A 22409-nucleotide genomic window follows, 5' to 3' on the forward strand; every position below is an offset into this window, starting at 1 on the left:
ATTGAGCAGAATTAAATTTTTTAATTCTTTCGAATTCTTTTTTACCGAATTTAACAGAATATAACAGAATTGATATTATTAATTTAGTTGAATTCTGTTTTGCAGAATTGAACAGAATTAAAATTTTTAATTTTTTTGAATTCGGTTTTACCGAATTTAACAGAATATAACAGAATTAAAATTTTTAATTCGGTCGAATTCAGTTGTTTAATCAGGGTACCCCTAACCCCTTAAATCAAGTAAAAGTTAATATCAATATGGGAAAAAAAAGTTCTTTTATAAGATTCTAGTTTATAGATCAAAAATTTTTTAGAGTTGAAAATTCTTACGCAATTTTAAGGAATAGTACGAAAAAAAAATTTTGTAATTTTTTTGCATTCTCATTTTTGGTCTAGAGACGGGAAAATTTTATCGAACAAAATAATCTCGTGGACCCGATAGCCTGTTTATCGATCACCATCTTAGTTTTTGTAAATTTTCTTCAATTTCTCACGGAATTGTCCAACTTTGAATATAAAAAATCGCTGTATCCTTTAATAGTGATATCTGAATAACCGTTAGCCGCACAGAAAATTAAAGGGCAGTTTTAGAAATTGAAATAAATTCTACAAAATTCGTTTATGATTTTTGATGAAAAAAAGTTTTTTTTTTCTTTGTGTAATTTCAACTGCAGAAATATAAATTTTAAGAGATGTTTTTCGGATCTAAAGTGTATTCTTTTCTAACTTTTTGCTATAAAAATCAACGATTTTAAAATAGGGGAGAGTGGGGTAATTACAGACGCGGGGTGATTCCGGACACCCCGATTTCAGTACCTTAGGAGAAAAAAAATTGATTTTTTTTTACATAGAATTGTCGGTTAATGTATACGTAGTGTCAGGCAATAAGTCAGCTCCTCAGGTTCTACATTTTGTTGAAGGTAAAAATTATTTAATATTTTCATCCTTTTGCATATAATTTTTGTCATGTCCCAGTAAACACGTTTACGTCAATGTGACGTCAAAATGACATTGGGCTATGTCAGGATTTACGTAAGATACAAGTCACGAATGAGTCATATATGACTCATTATTTCACACTTCTTGACGTAAGATTCTGACGTAAAAATATGACGTAGTCATGACGTCAGTATTATGTCTCAATGACATTTATGACGTCAATATGACATACCTGTGATGTCTATATCATGATAATGATGTCATTATGACGTAAAAGTGATGTAAGTGATGTAAGAATTGTACCTCAGAAAAAAATATTAAAAAAAAAAAATTTCTCAAAAAATAAAAAAGATGGCAATTTTGAAATTAATTATAGTGTTGTGGACTTATTACAAAGTTTGAAACACTAGTTATATGTTGATACTTGATGAAAAAAATCACTGAAATATGCTGGGTTCGAACTTGGGTCCTCACGTATCGAAGTCTGGAACGCTGCTCACTTGTCCAAGTACGGTTCATGTTACGAAGCAAATAACTTATGTGATAAAGCCTACATGACGAAAAAAAATGCTTATTTCATCATTTTTCTGAGATTAAATGTATTTTTGAAGAGCTGGAATTGTATAAAATTCAAGTCTAATAATTTATACAATTTTATAAAAGAATTTCATTAAACTCATGAAATTTTATAAAGTTCTATAAAACTTTGTAAAACTCTTATAAAAGGCTCTAGTGAAACTTGTGGTAATGAATAGGCAATTTATAAATTTTCATAAGAATTGATTGAATCTACACTTTCAAAAATTTTACTCGTCTAAAAGCGGACGCAGAGAACTTTAGACTCTCTGCGGACACAGAGAACTTTCACAGAGTGAAATTTTTTCAGAGTAAACGATGTATCCGTGTCATTTGAATATTTTTTAATACTTATTGATTTCTCAAGACTCGAATTTTTTTTTTATTTAATTTTTTCCGAAAATTTAGTATTTTTCATTTGGATTTTTCTTCTTCAAAATTTCAATTTACAAAATTTAGATTTTTTTTTTTAATTTCAACTCTTTTTAATCTACCATTTTTTAATCTATATTTCTTTTTAATTTCAATTTTTTCGAAATTTGAATTTTTTTTAATTTAACATACTAACAACATTATGAAACTTGATGTACACAGTAAAAAATTTTTGCGTCATTTGTGTCAAAAATTTTGTGTTAAAATTTTATGTTAAATATTTAACATTTTATTATGTTGATTTAACACAATAAATATTAAATTTACACTTAAAAAAGTTAAATATTTAACACAAAAATTTTTAACACTAAAGTTTTTGACGCAATGACGCAAAATTTTTTACTGTGTAAAATACTATTAGTCTCGTCAATAACAATCATGGAACTGTTTGAATTATTTCAAATACAATGTTTCATAAGTAGCAGCACTAATGTCAGAAAATTATTTTTTTCAAGTAATAGTGCAATATTTAAATGACTGACATTTAATTTCTTGACGCTTGAAATCATAAGAAATTATATGTTTACTAAGCTTGACGGTTTAAAAATTTAGAGTTCATGCCACATTAAGTGAACTCGGTATTTTGTTATCAGTTTCACACCAAATCATTTATACTGAATGAAGTCGAAAATATTTTACAATGGATAAAAGTACCTAAATTCATGGAAAAAATATAAGTGAGAAACATATGCAACGAAAAAAAAAGTATTTCTTGCACTAAGAAAATTTTTGACGGAAGCTGAGAGTTATATTGGAGCAAGAAGTGTTTTAGTGTCAAGATATTTTGACTTCATTCACGAAATTTTCAGTCATCTCTAATATATTCTTAGTCCAAAAGAAATTTACCTTTGAGTCAAGATTTTTTTCTGCAGTGTATGGAAACATACAATCAAAGATATAAAAGTTTATATCCCACATGTATTTAATTTGTATGTTTTTTCTTAAAAACGTAAATGAAAAATATTTTTGTATGTTATTTGCTAATATGTTAGGGGATATATTCATTAATATTATAAATTATAAATTTTTGTTATTAAGAGCGGACTTTAAATTTTGCAAGGTAACAGCTTAAATCAGCTGTTTACCTCTTTCTGATTCTTACTAAATTTTAAACCAATTTTCACTAATATTTAGCGATTAATTGTAAATTAGACATCTTATTGAAGAAGTTTTATATTTGATAAATTTTGATCCAATCGATAATATTAAAAAAATACATCCCCAAATTTTATCAATATTATGGAAAATAATCGTTTGTCACTGATTTAGAAAATGACTTTCAAATTACGTCAGTATTATGTACAATTGTGACAAATTATTGATGTTAAATAATGACTCACAGATGGTATCGGTATTACGTAAGACCGTGACTTGTCACTGATGTAAACACATGATATTAATCTTACGTCAAGATTACGTACAACCGTGACTTGTCACTGATGTAAACGCATGATGTTAAACTTACGTCAAGATTACGTACAGCCGTGACTTGTCACTGATGTAAACGCATGATGTTAAACTTACGTCGTTATGACATACAATGATGGCATTAATGTTACGTAATATTGTAGTTTATATATTATGTCAGTTGTACGTAATATCTAAGTCATTTCCGTTACATCATAGAGAAGTAATAAACTTACATCAGTATGATGTCAAAAATATATCATATATTTTTACATCATAATTGGATTACAAGACAGGTCAATTTTACGTCATATTTACGTAAAATATTGTGACATTCCTATGACTTATAAATGACGTCATATTGAAGTCATGTGTTCACTGGGGTATATATTCGTTAAATTCTCGCTACACATAAATGATATAATTATAATTTATTGACGATGTGTTAAGTAGAACTTAGGAAAAATTTTCTGTCACAAATTTTTATTTTTATTTATTTCTAACCTCAAAAAAATATTAAGTTTTTATTTTTTAACGTTTTGGGGAAATGGCGGACGAATTGAGTGGGGGTAATCTCTGACGTTCGCAATTGCCCCATATCGATAATCATACTGTACAATTTTTAATTTAACTTTGCTTTTTTCCAGATGGCTCGAAAATATAAAAAGAAAATTGAAAAAAATATGATTAAAATTTCTTTTCCTCTAAAATCTAAATTTTAGAAGAAAAAAATCAGAAAAAAATGGCTACAAAGCAGGCAGAAGAAATTAAAAATAAAAAAATTAAGACTGATATATTAACTGAAAAAGGTGTGAAGAACTTAGGGAATTTCCTTGGTAAAGAGCAGGTTGAAAAACCAAAAAAAGACGGAAAAAAAAAAAAAAAAAACAAAACAAAGAAAATAAATAAACTTAAAATAAGTATTTTTGTTTTTTTTTTTTGTGCGGAAAAATATGAAGAACCACCCACTGAAGAATAGATAATGTGCTATGGATGCAATGTATTATATAGGCACATAAAGAATGCAGATAGTGAAAGCACAAACAAAGGGTTCCTCTGTGACTTCGTAGAGATTAATTCAAATTTGTTCTTTATTAGTTATTTATTTTTAACTTATTTACTAACAAATTAATTATATACGCAGTGTTCAAGATGATTTTATTTAAAAATTTAAATTTCTTATGATAAAAATAAGTTGAAACTATTTATTTATCTTAAATTGTTCTACTCGTTACTACTTAATATGTACCGTCCGTAATTACCCCACGGATTTGAGAAGATCACAAAAATTACACTTTTCTTTTTTTGACAAAAAAAAATACTTACTTTTCAAATTTAATTAAATGTTACGATTAAAAGTAATAAATAAAACCTTTATCTTTGTTATTAATCAATAAATTAACAGAGTTTTTATATAATATTTTTAATATTTACTTTTTTCCTTATGTGTCCGTAATTACCCCACTCTCCCCTATTGGGAAGTTATTTGGTTCATCTCGATTTTCGAAAATCGAGTTCTCATCAAATCTTCATGTTTTGACGCTCTAGGAAGCTATTCTAGCTATATTTTTTACGAGGATGTACTGGTGTGCGTGCGTGCGTGCGTGTTTGTGGGAAAAAGAGTGGATGAAAATTAAATTTAGTTGTACGATATGATTAAAACGGGCGAGAAGATTGGAATATACAACGTAGCGTTTGAAGCGGTGTATTAAGACTTCGATCTGATGAGATTTTCAAATCAATCGGTTGAATCGTTTTAAACATATTCAAAAATGAAAAACTAAAAAAAAAATTAGAAAAACGGTTGACCCTAAAGGCCATCCCTGCAACTTCCCGCTAATTCTATACCTAAACGCTTGAAATTGCACTTATGACATTTCTGAGCTCTTCAAGCTCAAAAATACAATTTGTGTGTTATTTTGAGCTCTCCAAGCTCAAAACTCTGATAGAGGTTTGATAAAACACTATCTTTAAAATTTTCAAAGCGCAATAACTTTTGAATGAATGAATCGATTTTTACGTGGTTGGTGGCATTCTACGCAGTTTTTCAGGCCTCACAAAGAATCTTTAAGTTTCAATCGATCGAAGTAGGAATTTCGATGTAATTCCGAAAAAACATTTTTTTCTGTTTTTTTTTTTCGACAACGATAACTCACGAACGAATCAACCGATTTTGACCGGGCTAGCGGCGATCAACGTGGTTTTTTTATGTTAAGAGCTGATTAGTTTTTGGAATTGATCAGTAAAGCCGTTTAAAAGTAATTCCAAAAAACCACATTTGAAAAAGTTTTTTTTTGTAGTTTTTTTGAGATTTCTCAAAATCTACCGGTTCGAATCGGTCCAAATTGTGTTCAAAATCTGTTTGGTCAAGCCCTTTCGAATGGCACCAACCGCGATGAAATCGGTCGAGCCGTTCAAAAGTTATGAGAGGTTTACATACGGTCACACAGACACACACACACACACACACACACACACACACACACACGCGCGCGCGCGCGCGCGCGCGCACACACACGCATACAGACAGACAGACATACGGACATCACCGCGGAAACATTCGGGGAGGCTTCCTAGGACCTCAAAACGTCAAGATCTGATGAGAACTCGATTTTCGAAAAACGGGGTAAAGCCAATAACTTCCCGATTTTTTAAAATTTTCAATTTTCTTAGCGGGAAGTTAAAAATTTTTTATTTAGACATATTTCGAATTTTTCGACCAAATGATTCAAGATCTGGTACAAATTATTTGTGCTTGTAAAACTGCATCGAATGTCGTCAAACAATCCATAATTTAACGATCTGTTTAAAAATTTCAGAAATATGTTTATTCGAAAACAATTCTCAGATTTTTGAACTCGGAGACCTCAATCGGTAAACCGCTTTTCACATTTTTCTTTGGAAATTGACGTAAGTATGATGAAAAAGAATAATACTGATGAAAAATTTTTTTTATACTAGTTGTCAGCTGACAAAAAAAATTTGGCATATGAAACATGTTTGAAATAAGTAAAAATTTATTTTAGTCTAAATGCTCCGTACTCAGATGTTTTTTTAATTAAATCTACATTCACTCTGTAATCATTTCGTGATCACTCCCCATAAAAAAAAAACTGTAAGTACACTTCGTACGCAGAGGGTTTCATTTTTTCACTCCGGTACTCTGATTTGGATTGCCACTAATGTTTTTAAACTCTTTGAACTTGAAAACAGCAAAAAGTTTTGGGATTGGCTCGCAAGATCAATCGGTTTTAAGTTTTTGTTTCTTAATTATTAAATCAATTTTCTTAGATAAAATTTAATTAAATTCAAGAAAAAAATTCATTTGTACCCTAGCGGTTTCGGTGCCACCGATAAAACTCTGTAGAAACTCGTCCGAAACTCAGCATAACGACGAAGTATAGTCAGCGCATATGGGGAGTAAACTCGGAATATTGTGTGCAGTTGTGACACATAAAGACGATAGTGGTTAATAGGTGTTTAATTGAGATCGTTACGGAGTTTGGTTGGAATTTTGCTGGTGATCTCATGAAGTTTTCCTCGAGTTTTATCAGTGTTTTTACGGGTTTTCTGTCGAGTTTAGTCAGCGTCTTTACCGAGCTATTGTGGAGCTTTCCAAGAGTATTTTACGAGTTTTATCGGAGTTTTTGATGGATAATGAATGAAAAACCGAAAAAAATAGTTCGTACAGACCGGGACTCGAACCCGGACTATTTGATTTCTAGCCAAGGGCTCAATCGGTCAAGCTATCTTAGACATTATCAGTATTAACTATTTAGTCACATAATAAGACCCACCAAGTAATAAACAACACTGTCTATCTTACGGAAACCGAAAAAGTTTTGAATCGCTTTATGTATTGATAAAATTCTAATTTTAGTTATGATAATATTGATTCAGTGTAACAACTGTAAACTTTTGACAATTTCATTATGATGTCATTTTTTTTATATATCATATATTTTACTTATAAACTTCATAATATATTGATTAAATAACATATTCTATGTAGATAAATATATTTCAACTTGTAAATAAATAAATTAATTAATAAAAAGTACACCGTAATTGAAAAATGATTTATTTATAGTCATCTTTGTGAAATTAAAATTAATTTTCATGCCGTGAAGTATTATTAATTGCGAGTAAACTCCACAATAACACTACCAAAACTCCGAAAAAACACCTGCGAAACTCTTATAAAGCTCCGCAAAACATTGAAAAAAACTCGACAAAAACTCCCTAGCAACTCCGAAAATACTCAACAAAAACTCGACGAAAACGCCAAAAAAACTCCACTGTAACTCCGAAAATATTCGACAAAAACGCGAGGAAAACTCCATAGCGACTCCGAAAAAACTCGTCAAAAACTTCTCGAAAACTCCAATAATACACTTTTGTGACTCCGTGTCGTAACTGCACACAATACTCCTTGCATACACCTCTAAAACTCCGCGTAAACTCCGCTTATACCCCGATTAAACTCCAAGAGGGAGTATACTCCATAGTAACTCCGTGTAAACTCCGAGTTTACTCTGAGTCGTCGATATCGCTAGAGTATGAAAAATGTTTTATTAACGGAAAAAGATCTATTTCCAATAAAACTGTTAATTATATCGAAAAGGGTTATATATTGTTTTTTAAGTTGTTAATTTCATTACTTAGAAATTATCCATTTTTCTGCTAGATTCAAACTCAAAAACGCTTGAAAAGTCTTACATTCCAAAATTTTGAACTTAATATGATACAACTTGTACATTTTTGAGCTCGAAAATCTAGTAGTTATATTGATTGGGCATTTTATTGAAAATTAAGAATAGCAATATTATGTGAACGAATTAACCGATTTTGGCGCAGTTTGCGGCAATCATTGCAGTTTACGAAGCACACAAAGACAACATTCTACGTTAAAAACGATCTAATTATAATTTCGAATTATGTAAAAAAAATGTTGAAAGTCTTTCGACAGCAATATCTCTTGAATAAATTAACCATTTCCGATCCGGTTCATGAGATTTAACGCGATTATTTGACCACAAGACAAAACCCGGATGGAACGAAGTTCCTTTCGATTAATTAGTGAAGAAATTGTAATAAAATTTTATTTTATTTAGAAAGAAGAAACGAAAATAACCCTGATAGCTATCCAATCGTAAAAGTTAACGTTAAAATGCAATCCAATTTATGCACAATCTAGTGCCGGAAATTCACTTTAACTTTTCTCAATATCTTGTAGTAAGGTAAAAGCCCCAATATATGATCATGTACCAGTATATGATCACTCCATGTATTTGTATACCTATATTTGTGAATATAGATATACAAATACATGGAGAGATCATATACTGGTACATGATCATATATTGGGGCTTTTACCTTACAAGTCTTAATATGAACTTTTAGTGAAGTTGAACAAAACACTTATTGATATGGTAGATTATCAGAATTTGTTTCTTTTTTACATCGGTAGGTAATTTATCGGTAAAAAAACGAAGCACAGTAAAAATTTTTTACTACCCCGCACGGAAAAAGTATATATTCTGGAATATATTCTGAAATATATTCCAGAATATATCCGAGAATATATTCCGAATATAACCCGTTTTGCCCAAGGAATATATTCCGGAATATATGGGCATGCACTCACTTGTATTCCGTTTTACTCCAAATTTTTCTCTGGTCTATAGTCTGGTCTGAGAGAGAGAGATTGATTGATTGATTGATAATTTATTAATGCCAAGGCACAAGCCAAATGGCAATTTTAAATACAATATGATTTACAAATACAGTAATAATAGCAAAATTACATAAGTACATAAACTAGAATATAAATCTAATATATAAATTTATATTTATTTTTATCTGATTCAACTAACGAACTCAATAAATTATTTAATTAAAAACAGCTGATAAAAGAACAAAGTTGGAGAATTGAACACTTCGAATCTAACAGTAATTTTCAGAGAATTTGTCACTTTACAATAACATAATTAATAATCCAAATTCAACAGATGGTCAAACATTTTATTTTTGAACACTTCAAGACTAGATGAGTTGACAATCTCTTCAGGTAGTTCTTCCCACAATCGTATTACACTCAATTGGAATGACCGCTCCATGAAGGTCGTAGCAAAATGCGGAAACTTATAAAGAGAGTGTTTTTTGGCTGCTAACCTATCTGAACGTCTGACTTCAGTCTCCTCAACAAAAGAATCTCGCAGGTACTTGGGTTTACCAACCTGAAGTAGCTTAAAGAAGAAACAACTCATGAAATACATTCTACGATATTTCACAGTGAGCCATCCCAATTCTCGTCGATAAGGTGTTATATGCTCATCTTTTCTAAGATTAAAAATGAATCTAATTGAGCAATTTATTGCACGTTGAAGTTTCAAGTCATTTTCAGATGTTGAGTCTACTAATACGATGGAACAGTAATCAACAGGTGGTAGGATGGTTGATGATACTAACAATTTCCTGATGTCAGTTGAGAAAATGTTCTTCCGAACCTTGAGAGAATGCAAGGCTGAGTTAATTTTGCTAACCACTAGCTTGACATGATAATTCCAACTTAGGTTCCTACTGACGTGTAATCCCAAGCACTTGGTAGTGTCGACATATGGAATTATGACACCATTTATAATAATAGGTGGCAGATCAAAATTACTCAGTTGTTTCAGCTTGCTATTTGAACCCAAGATCATTGCTTTGGTCTTGGACAAATTTATCTCCAAGCCATGCTTCCTTGCCCAATCCGCAACTGATTGTGCATCAATGTTGACCTGTCTGACTGCCTCTTGTAATTGATACACAAAGAAGTGTAGATAAATATATTTGTCGTCAGCAAACAGGCCATAGTTACAATACACTAGCCATCTGACAACAGAATTCATGACAATTAAAAACAAGATTGGACCAAGCACAGAACCTTGAGGAACACCAGATGAGGTTCTAAGGAGCTGAATGGGAGTCCCAAGATCATTCAGTATTGACTGAGAGCGATTTGATAGGTAGGAGAAAAACCAGATAATTGTTTCCATAGAAAAACCAAGCTCAAATAACGCAATCAGTATGATTTTGGGGTCAACATAGTCAAAAGCCTTACTCAAATCAAATAAGACTATTATAGTTAGTTTATTCTTGTCCATCGCCTGCCTAATATCATCAGTAAGCCTCAATAATGCTGATAGAGTGCTGTGGTGCTTCCTAAATCCAGACTGAAAAGGATCAAGTAATTCATTGTCTTCCAGATAGGTTATCACTTGATTTGCAATGATTCTCTCAAACACTTTGGCGAGATGTGATAAATTTGCAATAGGACGGGTGGCTGACGGAGACCTTGGTGGTGCGATCTTATTCAAAGGTATTATGTAAATAATCTTCCAAATATCAGGAAAAATACCAGTGTCAAGGGATCTATTAAATAAAGCTGTGAGAAAGAGTGAGATTTGCGGAAGATGATCTCTTAACCATCTTAGATCAAGTCCATCAGGGCTTTTGCCCTTCGATTTGGATAGCGTAAGATGCAGTGCTTTCGTTACATCAACAATGTCAATTTTGATCCAGTTAAATAGACACTCAACTAGTCTTGAATGGTTCTCGGGCAAAAAATCAACAAAATTTCTATCGCAAGATGGGTGTTTTCTTACTATGTTGGCGTAATACTCATTTAATTCAAGAGCATCAAAAAAATTTAGCGGTGAAGAAGGGTTAGATTTAATTAGTCCAAGATGTTTAAGCTTACTCCAAATAGATGAACCATATGAAAGATTTGAAAGAATAGTTTTTAAGTATTCTTCACGAGCATGATTCAACTCAGCTTTTAATTTTTTTCTCTTAATTCTAAAAAGAGCAAGCAGATTTAGATCCCGAGTTCTCCTAGCTTTTTTATAAATTTCATCACGTTCTTTGCACTTCATTTTTAATTCTTTTGTAAACCAGGGATTACTATGACGGACTATCTTCTTAGTAATTTCTGGTGCAAACAAGAGAGATTGATTGATTGATTGATTGATTGATTGATTGATAAATTTATTTATGCCAAGGCACAGGCCAAATGGCAATTTAAATACAAAATATTTACATTTTAAAAATAATAATATTAAATGTAAGTACATAGTTCTTAACCTAAATTTTAGAATAATATTGCAAAAACTTTTAACCATTTTAAACTTTTCTAAACTGATTCGACTAATATCTCAATTTAAATTTTTTAATTAGTATAGAAGTACTGTAATCAACAAATTTAATCTATCAATTGTTCAATTTATCAACTGTCTAAATTTAGCAAATAGTCAAAAACTTTATTTTTGAAGACTTCACTGCTACTTGAGTTTACGATTTCTTCTGGTAGTTCTTCCCACAGACGAATCACGGAGATCAAGAATGAGTGTTCCATATAGGTGGTAGCAAAATGAGGTATCTTGAAGGAAGTATGTTTTTTAGCTGCTAGTCTATTGGAACGTCTAACATCAATGTCTTCAATGAATAGCTCTCGTAAGTACTTGGGCTTTTCAACTTGAAGTAACTTGTAAAAATAACAGCTCATGTAGTACATTCGGCGATACTTTACAGACAGCCATCCCAGCTCACGTCTGAAAGGTGTAATGTGCTCATCTTTTTTGAGATTAAAAATAAATCTGATAGAGCAGTTAATCGCACGTTGTAGTTTTAAATTGTTATCAGAAGTTGAGTCGACCAATACAACGGAACAATAGTCAACGAGTGGTAAGATGGTTGCTGATACTAGTAATTTCCTTATAGGAGTTGAAAAGATATTTTTCCTTACTTTGAGACAATGCAGAGCTGAGTTCACTTTACTAACTATCTGAGTGACGTGGTAGTTCCATGACAGATTTCTGCTTAGCTGAATACCTAAGCACTTGGTATAGTTAACGTAGGGTATTATGACACCATTTACTTCTATTGGTGGCAGATCCAAGTCCTCAAGCATATAAATGTTTATAGAAAAAAAGTTAAATAAGTTAAAAATAACTTTTCAAGTCTAAAAATGTTTTCTTTAATGTTAATATAATAATTTTTTACTGATATAAAAAATTTTATGTTTATTGTCTTAATTTTTTACAGGGATATCTAATAAATAATTCAAACATTATCTTTATTTTCTGGTTTATTATAAATACTTGATAATTTTCTTGAAATAAATAAATTTTTTCCAAAAGTAATTTTTCTATGATTAAAAAAAATTATTTATATCTTATTCATTCATTCGTCTTATTTATTTCCTAAAATTTTTTGTCTTTGAGAAGTGATTTCGGCAGCCATTTTTTTCAAGAAAGGATGAGAAATCTTGTCAACTGTGTTTGCGAAAAATTCTTCGAGTTTCCCAGGAGTTCCGTCGCGCTTTTCATACTCATAAGCTTGAGAAATAAGGTCCAATCGATCCAAATCTTTTACATATTTAGCTTCATTCGACTGTTGAGATTCATATTCCTAAAAAATAATAATAAAAATTTAAAACTCGTGATTTTAATAAATGTAAAAAGAATCTTTTGATTCATCTAACACTTCAGTTGTTTTTTTTCAAGCGATTGATGACACTAATCATGAAAAGACATAAATCTAGATGCCACTATGAAAGAGTAAATAAAGCGAAATATTTCCGATTCGATATAATGATTGACTTTAAAAGGATTATAATATTTATAAATTTCTATTGACGTCGTCTAGAGGGCTAAGAGCTCTGCCGTAAATTTTCAAAATTATTCATAAGCTATGAGAAAATTAAAATTTTATCTTAATTATGTTAAGATGATAATTATGATTAACTTCTTTAATCAATAAGATGCATGACAATATAAAATTTGTTATCTTTGTAAAATTACTATTTATAATGGTGTCTGTTTATTTGTTTGAAATTGTACGTATATCTTTTCATCAACATAATGTCACTTTTAGTGTTTTGAAAAGTGCTCTGAATGCCGAAAGATAGATAAAAATCGTTGTCTATACAGATATAGGCCTTGAAACGATTTTTTAAATTGAATATTCATAATTTAGAAAAAAAAAAAAAAAATTGGCAAATCCAAAAGTGCACGACTCATAATGCTCATCCGTTCGATAAATAAAAAAAAATAGTTAATGTTCTGAAAGAATACTTTTTTTTAATTTTATTTCAAATGTTATTTTATTTTATTTTATTTTTTTTTTTTTTATTTAAATATTACTTTTGCAATTTACTATTTCTTTTTGTTTGCTACTTTTTTACAATACAATTTCTTTTTTTATTAATTTTTTCATTTCAAATTTCGCACGGTGTTTTAAACTGATCATGCGCACTAAGTGTGGATTTTTTTCATTAATTTTAGTTTTTTGTTAATAACAAATAAACAACATTAAATAAGATTACCATCTCCAATGGAGATCGCCGCAAAGGGAATGCCAAGCTATTAAAAAAAAAACTGATTGGTCGTGAATTTTTACGCAAGTTATCGTGTTTTTAACGGAATATTGAGTTAATTGACACGAATTTTCTTTTAACTATTTTGATATTTTTTTCTGGTTCTATTATCTTAAATTGATTTTTACTAGAGACAGAATTAATATCCATTAAATTATCTATCGAATGGTACGCAAATTAATTAGACTACGTAGATTATCAATCGTGTAACTAATTAAATAGTTGCGAAATCGGGGAAAAACAAATTTTTCGATCGTAAAGCACTTTCTGATGCTTCGCATCATGAGTCGTGCAATATATACTAAATTTTGTATTACCATATATAAAATTAATAACATTTTGAAATATTTACCCGAAAAATTTCTAAGATATTTGATCCTTGGTTTCCTAATAATTGGCAAATTTTTATCATAGCATCATCTTCCAGTCTGTGTTTTTCTTCAGGTGATACTCCACAATGAGGAGTTATATCACCAACGATACATTCCGCAAGATCATGCACCAATGCCATTTGCATAATTCTGAAAATAAAAAAATTAATATTTTTTTTTATTACGCCAAAATACAGTCAACATGTCAACATATCAACACACCCAAGAAAAAATGATAAACCATTTTTCAAAAATTGTTTGTCTGTAAAGTCGGTTTACGGATGATAGTTTTGCGTGATAACGTCATAAAGAAACATTGATGAAAAATTGCATACTTTTATAAATTGAATTGAATTATTATCACTGAATTATCATTGTTTTGTATTTGAAAATTTAAAAATTTTAAGTATTTAAGAATTACTTTAACAAAGAATAAGTATTTTAATACTATTAATACATTGATAATTAAAAATTGATATAATAATTATTATTGATATAATAAATTAAATTAAATTCACATAATAATAATAATAATAATAATAATAATAATAATAATAATAATAATAATAATAATAATAATAATAATAATAATAATAATAATAATAATAATAATAATAATAATAATAATAATAATAATAATAATAATAATAATAATAATAATAATAATAATAATAAGCGGTGCTTGCTACGTAGCCTACAAGCGTCGCATCGCGTGGCACGCAGACCATAACACCAGGTCTGTAGGCGAACGACGTAGCCGATGCAGTGGGCCAACTACCCACTGCATTGAAATACTGAGTTACAACAAGACGTAATCTCAGAAGTGCTCTCCACAACCGGTCCTTTTCGGATGAGGACCATTCATCAGGTGGGAGGAGCACGCCGGACCCGATGAACGATGACAACCCTGGCGCTTTAAGGACTTACTTTAAGTGGACGGAGGAACTACGAGTCGACCTCTTGGTGTGCTACCAACGTAGCGAGCCGGGGGTGAGCGGTTATATGGCCCGGATGCACACTCTTTGGAGTGATATGCATCCGGAACTAGAACATTTTACGCCTAAACACCTGCGTAATTATGCCGCTTATCTTCGGCGTAATAGAAGATCGCTTGTGCCGGATAGAAGGCAGTCTAATAGACTTTCCTTTCCGGCGCAATTACACCAAGAGCGACGCCGTTCCTTCTTGGATGACAACAATCCCTTTATAGGACGGCAAGTAAGTATATCTAAAAAGATAACTTACTCCCAACAACAGCTAGAAGCGGTAAATGAAGATCTCCGTGCAAACATCCTGGAGAATTCCACCCTGCTCACTGTGAGCCAGGTTGTGTATGATGCAGCAGTTTCGGCTTTTCCGAGAGAGAGACATTGTCTCTCGATCGAGGCAAGGTTGAGACAACGCATCTCACAACTTGGACTCAAAATTGACAGATCCCGGAAACAGGTCTCCCGCATTCAGTGTGTGATTGAGTTTGAAACAACTCAAAGAGCATACACGCCCCGAATTCGGCGCATTGCTGCTGAACTTCGGTGGCGTCATCACACACTGAATAAGAGTACTCTTCTTGTTATCAAGGAAGAGTCTCTCAATAAATTGCGGGCTCTAGTGACTGCCAAAAAGTCACTAGAGAAACGGCTGAAGCGGTTGGTCGACAACTCGTTGTTTCGATCCAGCCCTTCACGCTTTCTGACACCAAAGACCGATGTTACCGGGAATTATCCAACACCTGAGCGGGTGGAAGCTTTTTGGACTGAGTTGTATGGAGATCAACCAAACGTTAACGCCAATACTCCAGCTCTGCACGACTTTAAAGCATTCTGTCGGGAACACCGTAGACAGAATGCTGATGAAGAGAGCCCTGCAGTAAGTGTGAATGAAGTTCGTTCAGCTCTAAATGGCAGCAAAAATTGGGCTGCCCCAGGACCAGATGGCATAAATGTCTTTTGGTGGAAGAAGTTTACTTCTACCCACCTCCATCTGGCCCGTATATTTACATCGTACATTAGAGCTGACGAACCGATTCCAGACTGGCTCGTGGAAGGGCGAACCGTACTGATACCAAAAAAAGGTGACTTGTCTGACCCAAAGAATTACAGGCCTATCACCTGCTTGAATGCGGTTTATAAAATTTTTACAAAAATTTTAAACAACCGTATTTTGCAGGAGATAGAACCTGTATGGCAACAGATATATGAACAGCGTGGCAGCAAAAGAGGCCTGTCAGGTTGCAAAGAGAACTTGATAGTTGATCGATGTGTCACACAAGATGCGATCTACTATCAACGCAACCTGTCAATGGCCTGGATCGACTATCGCAAGGCATTTGACTCAACTTCTCATGAGTTGATTTTATATCTCCTCAAATGCCTGGGGGTCAATCCTGAAATAGTGGAATGCATTCGGCGTACAATGCAGCTCTGGCGAACGCGTTTTCACATTGGAAGTGGAAACGCATTGCACATAACCGGAGTTGTAGAGTACAAACGAGGGGTCTTCCAAGGTGATTCCTTAAGCCCTCTGCTGTTTTGCATCTCACTGCTGCCTATATCTGTTGCTCTCCGTAAAACTCGTGGGTACTCTGTGGGGCCTCCGGGTGATCGAAAATACTCGATTACCCATCTGCTTTATATGGATGATCTGAAGCTATATAGTGCTGATAAAGATCATCTACAGGCGGCCCTGAACATCGTAGCAGAGTACACGCGGGATGTCGGAATGTCTTTTGGGTTGGACAAGTGTGCGGTCGTACATCTGGCGAGGGGTAAGTGCTCTGATACGAGTGATGATGTCGAGTTGGTAGATGGGAGCATCTTAAGACAATTAGATGCCGGAGAGTTGTATAGATATCTAGGAATGGAAGAGCACCGCATGCATGCGGTCTCCGAAGTCCAAGCAACTCTCCGTAGCGAGTATGTTAGGAGACTCCGGAAAATTTGGTCCTCCGAACTTTCCGGTAAAAATAAAGTCTCCGCTACTAACACGCTCGCTGTCCCAGTCTTACTATACTCTTTCGGTGTCTTAAAATGGGCCCGAAAGGATCTGCGAGATCTCGACATCAAAACCCGTAAGACTATCAACATGAACCGGAGCATGCACCCCAATTCATCAGTCGCCAGATTATACCTCTCCCGGTCCATCGGTGGGAGAGGTCTGCAGAGTTTGGAGCGGCTGCATGATCGTTTGGTCCTGGGTTTAACACACGAAGTTGTCAATTTCACTGCAGACGAGGATGACTTTCTTATGCAAATTGTTCATAAACATGAGAATGCGCATAAGGGGTCGTTCTTGTATAAGGCAGCTATATATGCAGCAAGAACCCTTGGTCTTGGAGAGATAAACGCTCTTATGGAACTCCGAAAGGAGGAATTCAAGAGCGTCATCAGGAACGCCGAGGAAAAACTACTCCTAGGCGAACTGATGGACAAGTCCATGCACAGCGTGTTCTTCAAACACGTGCGTGATCATGGCTTGTCCACCCAGCTGACGTTTTCCTTCTTAAAGTCAGCTGGCCTGATGTCCGAGACTGAAGGGTTCATATTTGCTTGCCAAGATGGTGTCATTAACACTCTAGAATACCGTAGCAAGGTGCTCCAGGTGCAGCTTCTGGACACGTCATGTAGGATGTGTAAACAACACCCGGAGACGCTCATGCACCTTTTGTCAGCATGTCCTGTGCTGGCGAGAGGTGCATATATCCAGCGTCACAACGCTGCCCTGAGAGTACTGTACTACTATCTTCGTCATTACTACGGTATTGATATGACACCAGTGCTGCCTTATCTGCCAGGAGATATTTCCCAGGTTGTTGAGAATGACAGTTGCAAAATTTATTGGAACATGCCGTTTGCAACAACTCGGCGGATAGATCACAACAAACCTGATATTGTGCTCTTCGACAAGGCTACTCGTGACATTTATGTCATTGAGTTCTCGGCCCCGGCTGAATACAACATCTCAGCCAAAGAAGAGCACAAAAAACAAATATATCAGGATCTCCTGTTTGAAATTGGCAAACTTTACCCAGGTTACCGTGTCAAGCTCGTCGTCCTGATTGTTGGCGTCCTCGGAGGGATGAAACAGTCTTTTGTATCCTCACTTGCCAGAGTTCCAGCTTGCTCACCAAAAGCTGAATTCTTGGCGGTCAGGATGCAGAAGGCTGTAATATTAGGTTCCCTCCGTCTACTTAGGAAAATGACTTTGGCCTGCTGTGATCACTAACCGCCTTGTTGTGCGGAGTGGTCCAGCAGTAATGGATGGAGCTCAGGCTGGGCCCTCGGAGAATCGGACTCCGGGGACAACCCCCCTGAGCATTTAATAACATTTAATAACATAATAATAATAATAATAATAATAATAATAATAATAATGATAATTTGATAACTGATATGATTATTATTATTTATAATTAATATTAATTATTTTATTATTTTTTATTATTATTTTATTAATTTATCGTTTATAGTTATTATTAATTTATTTATTCATAATTAATATTATCAATAATAATATTTTGATATAATTTGACATAAATATTTTTAAAACTGGTTAAAAACATTAATTTTTAATTTTCAAATATTATTTACAGTTTTTGCAAATTTAATTTAAGTAATTTGTTTAAATATTCACGAACAATTAGTTATAGAACAATATTCGAACTGCTAGCTCTGACGTCACGCGAGACGAGAGATATATGTGTCACAACACTCCCCGGGAAAAAATGATCAGACATGAACAGACATGAGTCTTCATGCCTGATCAGACATGAAAAATGACCATGCCTGATCAGGCATGAATTGACCTGATCAGGCCTGATCAGACATGGTCAGGTCTGAAAGCCCATTGTTACTTTTAATTAATTATTTTGCTTAATTTTATGGATATCCCGGGAAAAAATTATCAGACCTGATCAGACATGAACAGGCATGAGTCTTCAGGCCTGATCAGACATGAAAAATGACCATGCCTGATCAGGCATGAATTGACCTGATCAGGCCTGATCAGACATGGTCAGATCTGAAAGCCCATCTCTACTTTTAATAAATTATTTTGCTTAATTTTATGGATATAGTACTTGATAGAGTCATACGCAATTCTTTATAATGAATTAAAATAAGAAAAAAAAATAATTACATAGAACTGTAACACCAGCAGTCTCCCATCCAACTACTAACCACGCTCAATGCTGTTTAACTTTGGTGATATCCGTGTGCCTTGAAGTTCCCGCCTGCTGTGCTGCTATCTTACGTGACAACAATTTTATGAAGTAAGTACATCACGTATCAACAAAGTTTATCATAAATATAATATAAAAATGGATTTTATAATATATTTTGATAGTCCTAATTAATTTATTTAACCGAATCTCATTATAACATCACATTTATTTAAATAATAAAATAAGAAATGATTTTAATATTAGGCAGGAGCAGAGCAGACCAAAACATCCTATAGGAAATGTAACAGATTTTTTATTTCAAAAGTATTTAAACGTAATCATAAAAATAATTTTGCACATTTTGTGATGACCAAAAAAATTTTTTTCGTCAAAGAAAAAATTTTTATCACATCTTTGACTATGCAAGTCTGGTCAGATCTACCCGGAAAAAAATAATCAGACCTGATCATGCCTGTTGATGTATGATCAGGCCTGAAATTAGACATGGTCATGCCTGTTCATGTCTGAAGTGTTAAATATGCTCAGGCCTGATCATACTTATTCATGCCTGTTCATGTCTGATCAGACCTGTTCATGTCTGAAGGGTTAAATACTCTCATGCCCGATCATACCTGTCCATGCCTGTTCATGCTAAGGACCAAATATGCTAAGAAAAAATTTTTGAATATGTTCAGTGTATGTACATTAATTTCGATTAATAAATTTGTAAATTATCAATAAACGGTATATTTTATTATTAAATAAATAAAAGTATTTTGATTATCATTAAAAACCTACCGTAGGGTAAATTTAATTAACTTTTCTAGCCATGGACAGGCATGAACAGGCCTAAGCATATTTAATGCTTCAAACATGAACAGGCCTAAGCGTATTTCCCGCTTCAGACATGAACAGGCATGGACAGGCCTGATCAGACATGAGCGTATTTAACCCTTCAGACATGAACAGGCCTGATCAGACATGATCAAACTTGAGCGTATTTAACCCTTCAGACATGAACAGGTTTGATCAGACATGAACAGGCCTGTTCAGACCTGATCGTATTTGACGCTTCAGACATGAGCAGGTATGAACAGGCATGACCATGTCTAATTTCAGGCCTGATCATACATGAACAGGCATGATCAGGTCTAATTTCAGGCCTGATCATACATGAAATATCATACATTTTTAAATGTACTGCAAGTCAGGGTCAAAAGTGGTCAATTTGGAATGCCATATATATTTCTCTACAAATAAAATTAGATAGAAAAATTAGACTCACTTGTTTCTATCTAAATTTTCTTGAGTATCTACGAGTAACGAAAGTACAGCCATACGATACATGTGTGCAGCGATTGTTTCTGAACCTTCTATGTTTCTTAAGACCCATCCAGTACGCTTTATATGCTGGAAAAAATAAGCATAAGTTACAAATCTATTTTATCTTAACCCTTCAGTACCCACGTTCTTTTTAGTGTCTCACTTGCACTGCAGCGACATCATAAGTTATGTTGTAAGTTGAATGTTGTTTGCGTGAGAAAAATTCTCATAGCGAGGGTACTGAAGGGTTAAGCTATGATTTTAGAACTTTTTGCAATTAAACACGAATTTTTTTCATCAATCCAAGATTATATTTTTCAATGGAAGATCAAATTCATAAATGAGAGACATACACAATCTGATAAATTCGTGTATATATTTTTTTAAAAGCCATTTTTTTATAAGCTCATGAAACTTGAATCGAATACTTACAAACGGACCAAGATCATTTTTTAGTTTTTTATAAAAGTTATTTATGAGAATTGAATAAAAACTAAACATTTTTTAGAATTATTTACCTTAAGTTGGCCCACAAGTTCCATAAATTCTTGAAGTTTCATAAAATCCATTTTTGCTTTAAATATCTCTGATTTTAATAAAAATGAAAAAAAATATTTTTCTAAAAATAGTGGAATTATTATCTAATTTTATTTTATAATCATTAAAAAATTTCTTGAATGTGCTGTAATCTTAAATAATGGATTTCTTATAAACCATTTAGATAAATTATAATTAAACAAATCACGACTCGAAATATTTTTATTTAAGCTTTTTGTAGACAATTTAATCGAAGTTAAAAAAATTTTTAAATTGAGGGTAAGGTTTAAGACAGCTTGCTTGAAAACTAATGTTCTTGTTTTTTTTTTTTTTTTTTTCGTTTTAAACTGCTGTCTTGACCACGTGCCTTTGATTTGTACAGTCACAACAGTCACTTGTTAAAGTTTCACAAGCTTTCTTCTTTACTCCTATGTATTTGTGGTGTTATGCTTCCATCTAGTGGATGTTATTGCACGACTCATGATGCGAAGCATCAGAGAGTGCTTTACGATCGAAAAATTTTTTTCGCCTCATTTTAGCAACTATTTTTAGTATTATAGCCTTGTTAGTTCACGGAATCAAGATATTTTGCATACTATTGTCGAGATAATTTAATGGAGATTAATTCCATACTTTCTAAAAATTGATTTACTGCAATAGAAACGGAAAAAAACATCAGAATAGGTCAAAAAATTTTCCTGTCCGTCATGTATGAAACCCCGGAAACACTGTAACTTGTGAAAAAATAAATTATTTGAGTTAAATTTTTATTTTTTTAATTCTAATCGACGATTGTAGGTCACTGAATGTGAATGGTTAATTAATTCAGTGTCGTTTAATTACAATTAATAAAAAACGAAAACTACAAGACTGTATATCTATATATATCCATGTAAAATTAACATGGATGGTGATATATCTATATCTATAGATATTATGTACATTTTATTCCACCAGGGGCGCTTGTGCAGTACCTTCCTACTACAGCTGTTTTTTCGGCAATTAATTTTGAACGACTTGTTTTTTTTTTTTTTTTTTATATTTCATAATTAAATGAGCATTATGAGTCGTGCACTTTTGGATTTTCCAAACTTTTTTTATTTATTGAAAACTTTACTTACTGTAGTTCTTTCGCCCGGGAGTATTAAAATACTCGGTTTCAGCGCGGGAAAGGAATCATTTTAAATAAAAGAATTCTATTTAGACGTTATTTAATTTTGATCAAAATTATTTAGTTGGTTTCAATA

The 22409-nt window shown here is 32.8% G+C and overlaps 1 protein-coding gene and 1 long non-coding RNA gene across 2 annotated transcripts; one reads left to right on the top strand and one right to left on the bottom strand.

The window, feature by feature from the left end:
- The first annotated feature begins 350 nt into the window (after positions 1-350).
- LOC123267100 lies at positions 351-19354 on the top strand. The gene is made up of 4 exons (XR_006509964.1): positions 351-363; positions 2842-2849; positions 14433-14438; positions 19282-19354. It is a non-coding gene; the product is annotated as an uncharacterized LOC123267100 (long non-coding RNA).
- On the bottom strand, positions 12475-21604 carry LOC123267099 (5'-deoxynucleotidase HDDC2-like). The gene is made up of 4 exons (XM_044731605.1): positions 21144-21604; positions 20588-20712; positions 14126-14294; positions 12475-12806 (listed from the first exon to the last, which is right to left on the bottom strand). The coding sequence occupies exons 1-4, from the start codon at positions 21192-21194 to the stop codon at positions 12588-12590; spliced, it is 564 nt and encodes a 187-aa protein (XP_044587540.1). The 5' UTR covers positions 21195-21604; the 3' UTR covers positions 12475-12587.
- Positions 21605-22409: the final 805 nt, after the last annotated feature.

This window comes from Cotesia glomerata, linkage group LG6, assembly GCF_020080835.1.
Source record: "Cotesia glomerata isolate CgM1 linkage group LG6, MPM_Cglom_v2.3, whole genome shotgun sequence".
NCBI classification, from domain to species: domain Eukaryota; kingdom Metazoa; phylum Arthropoda; class Insecta; order Hymenoptera; family Braconidae; genus Cotesia; species Cotesia glomerata.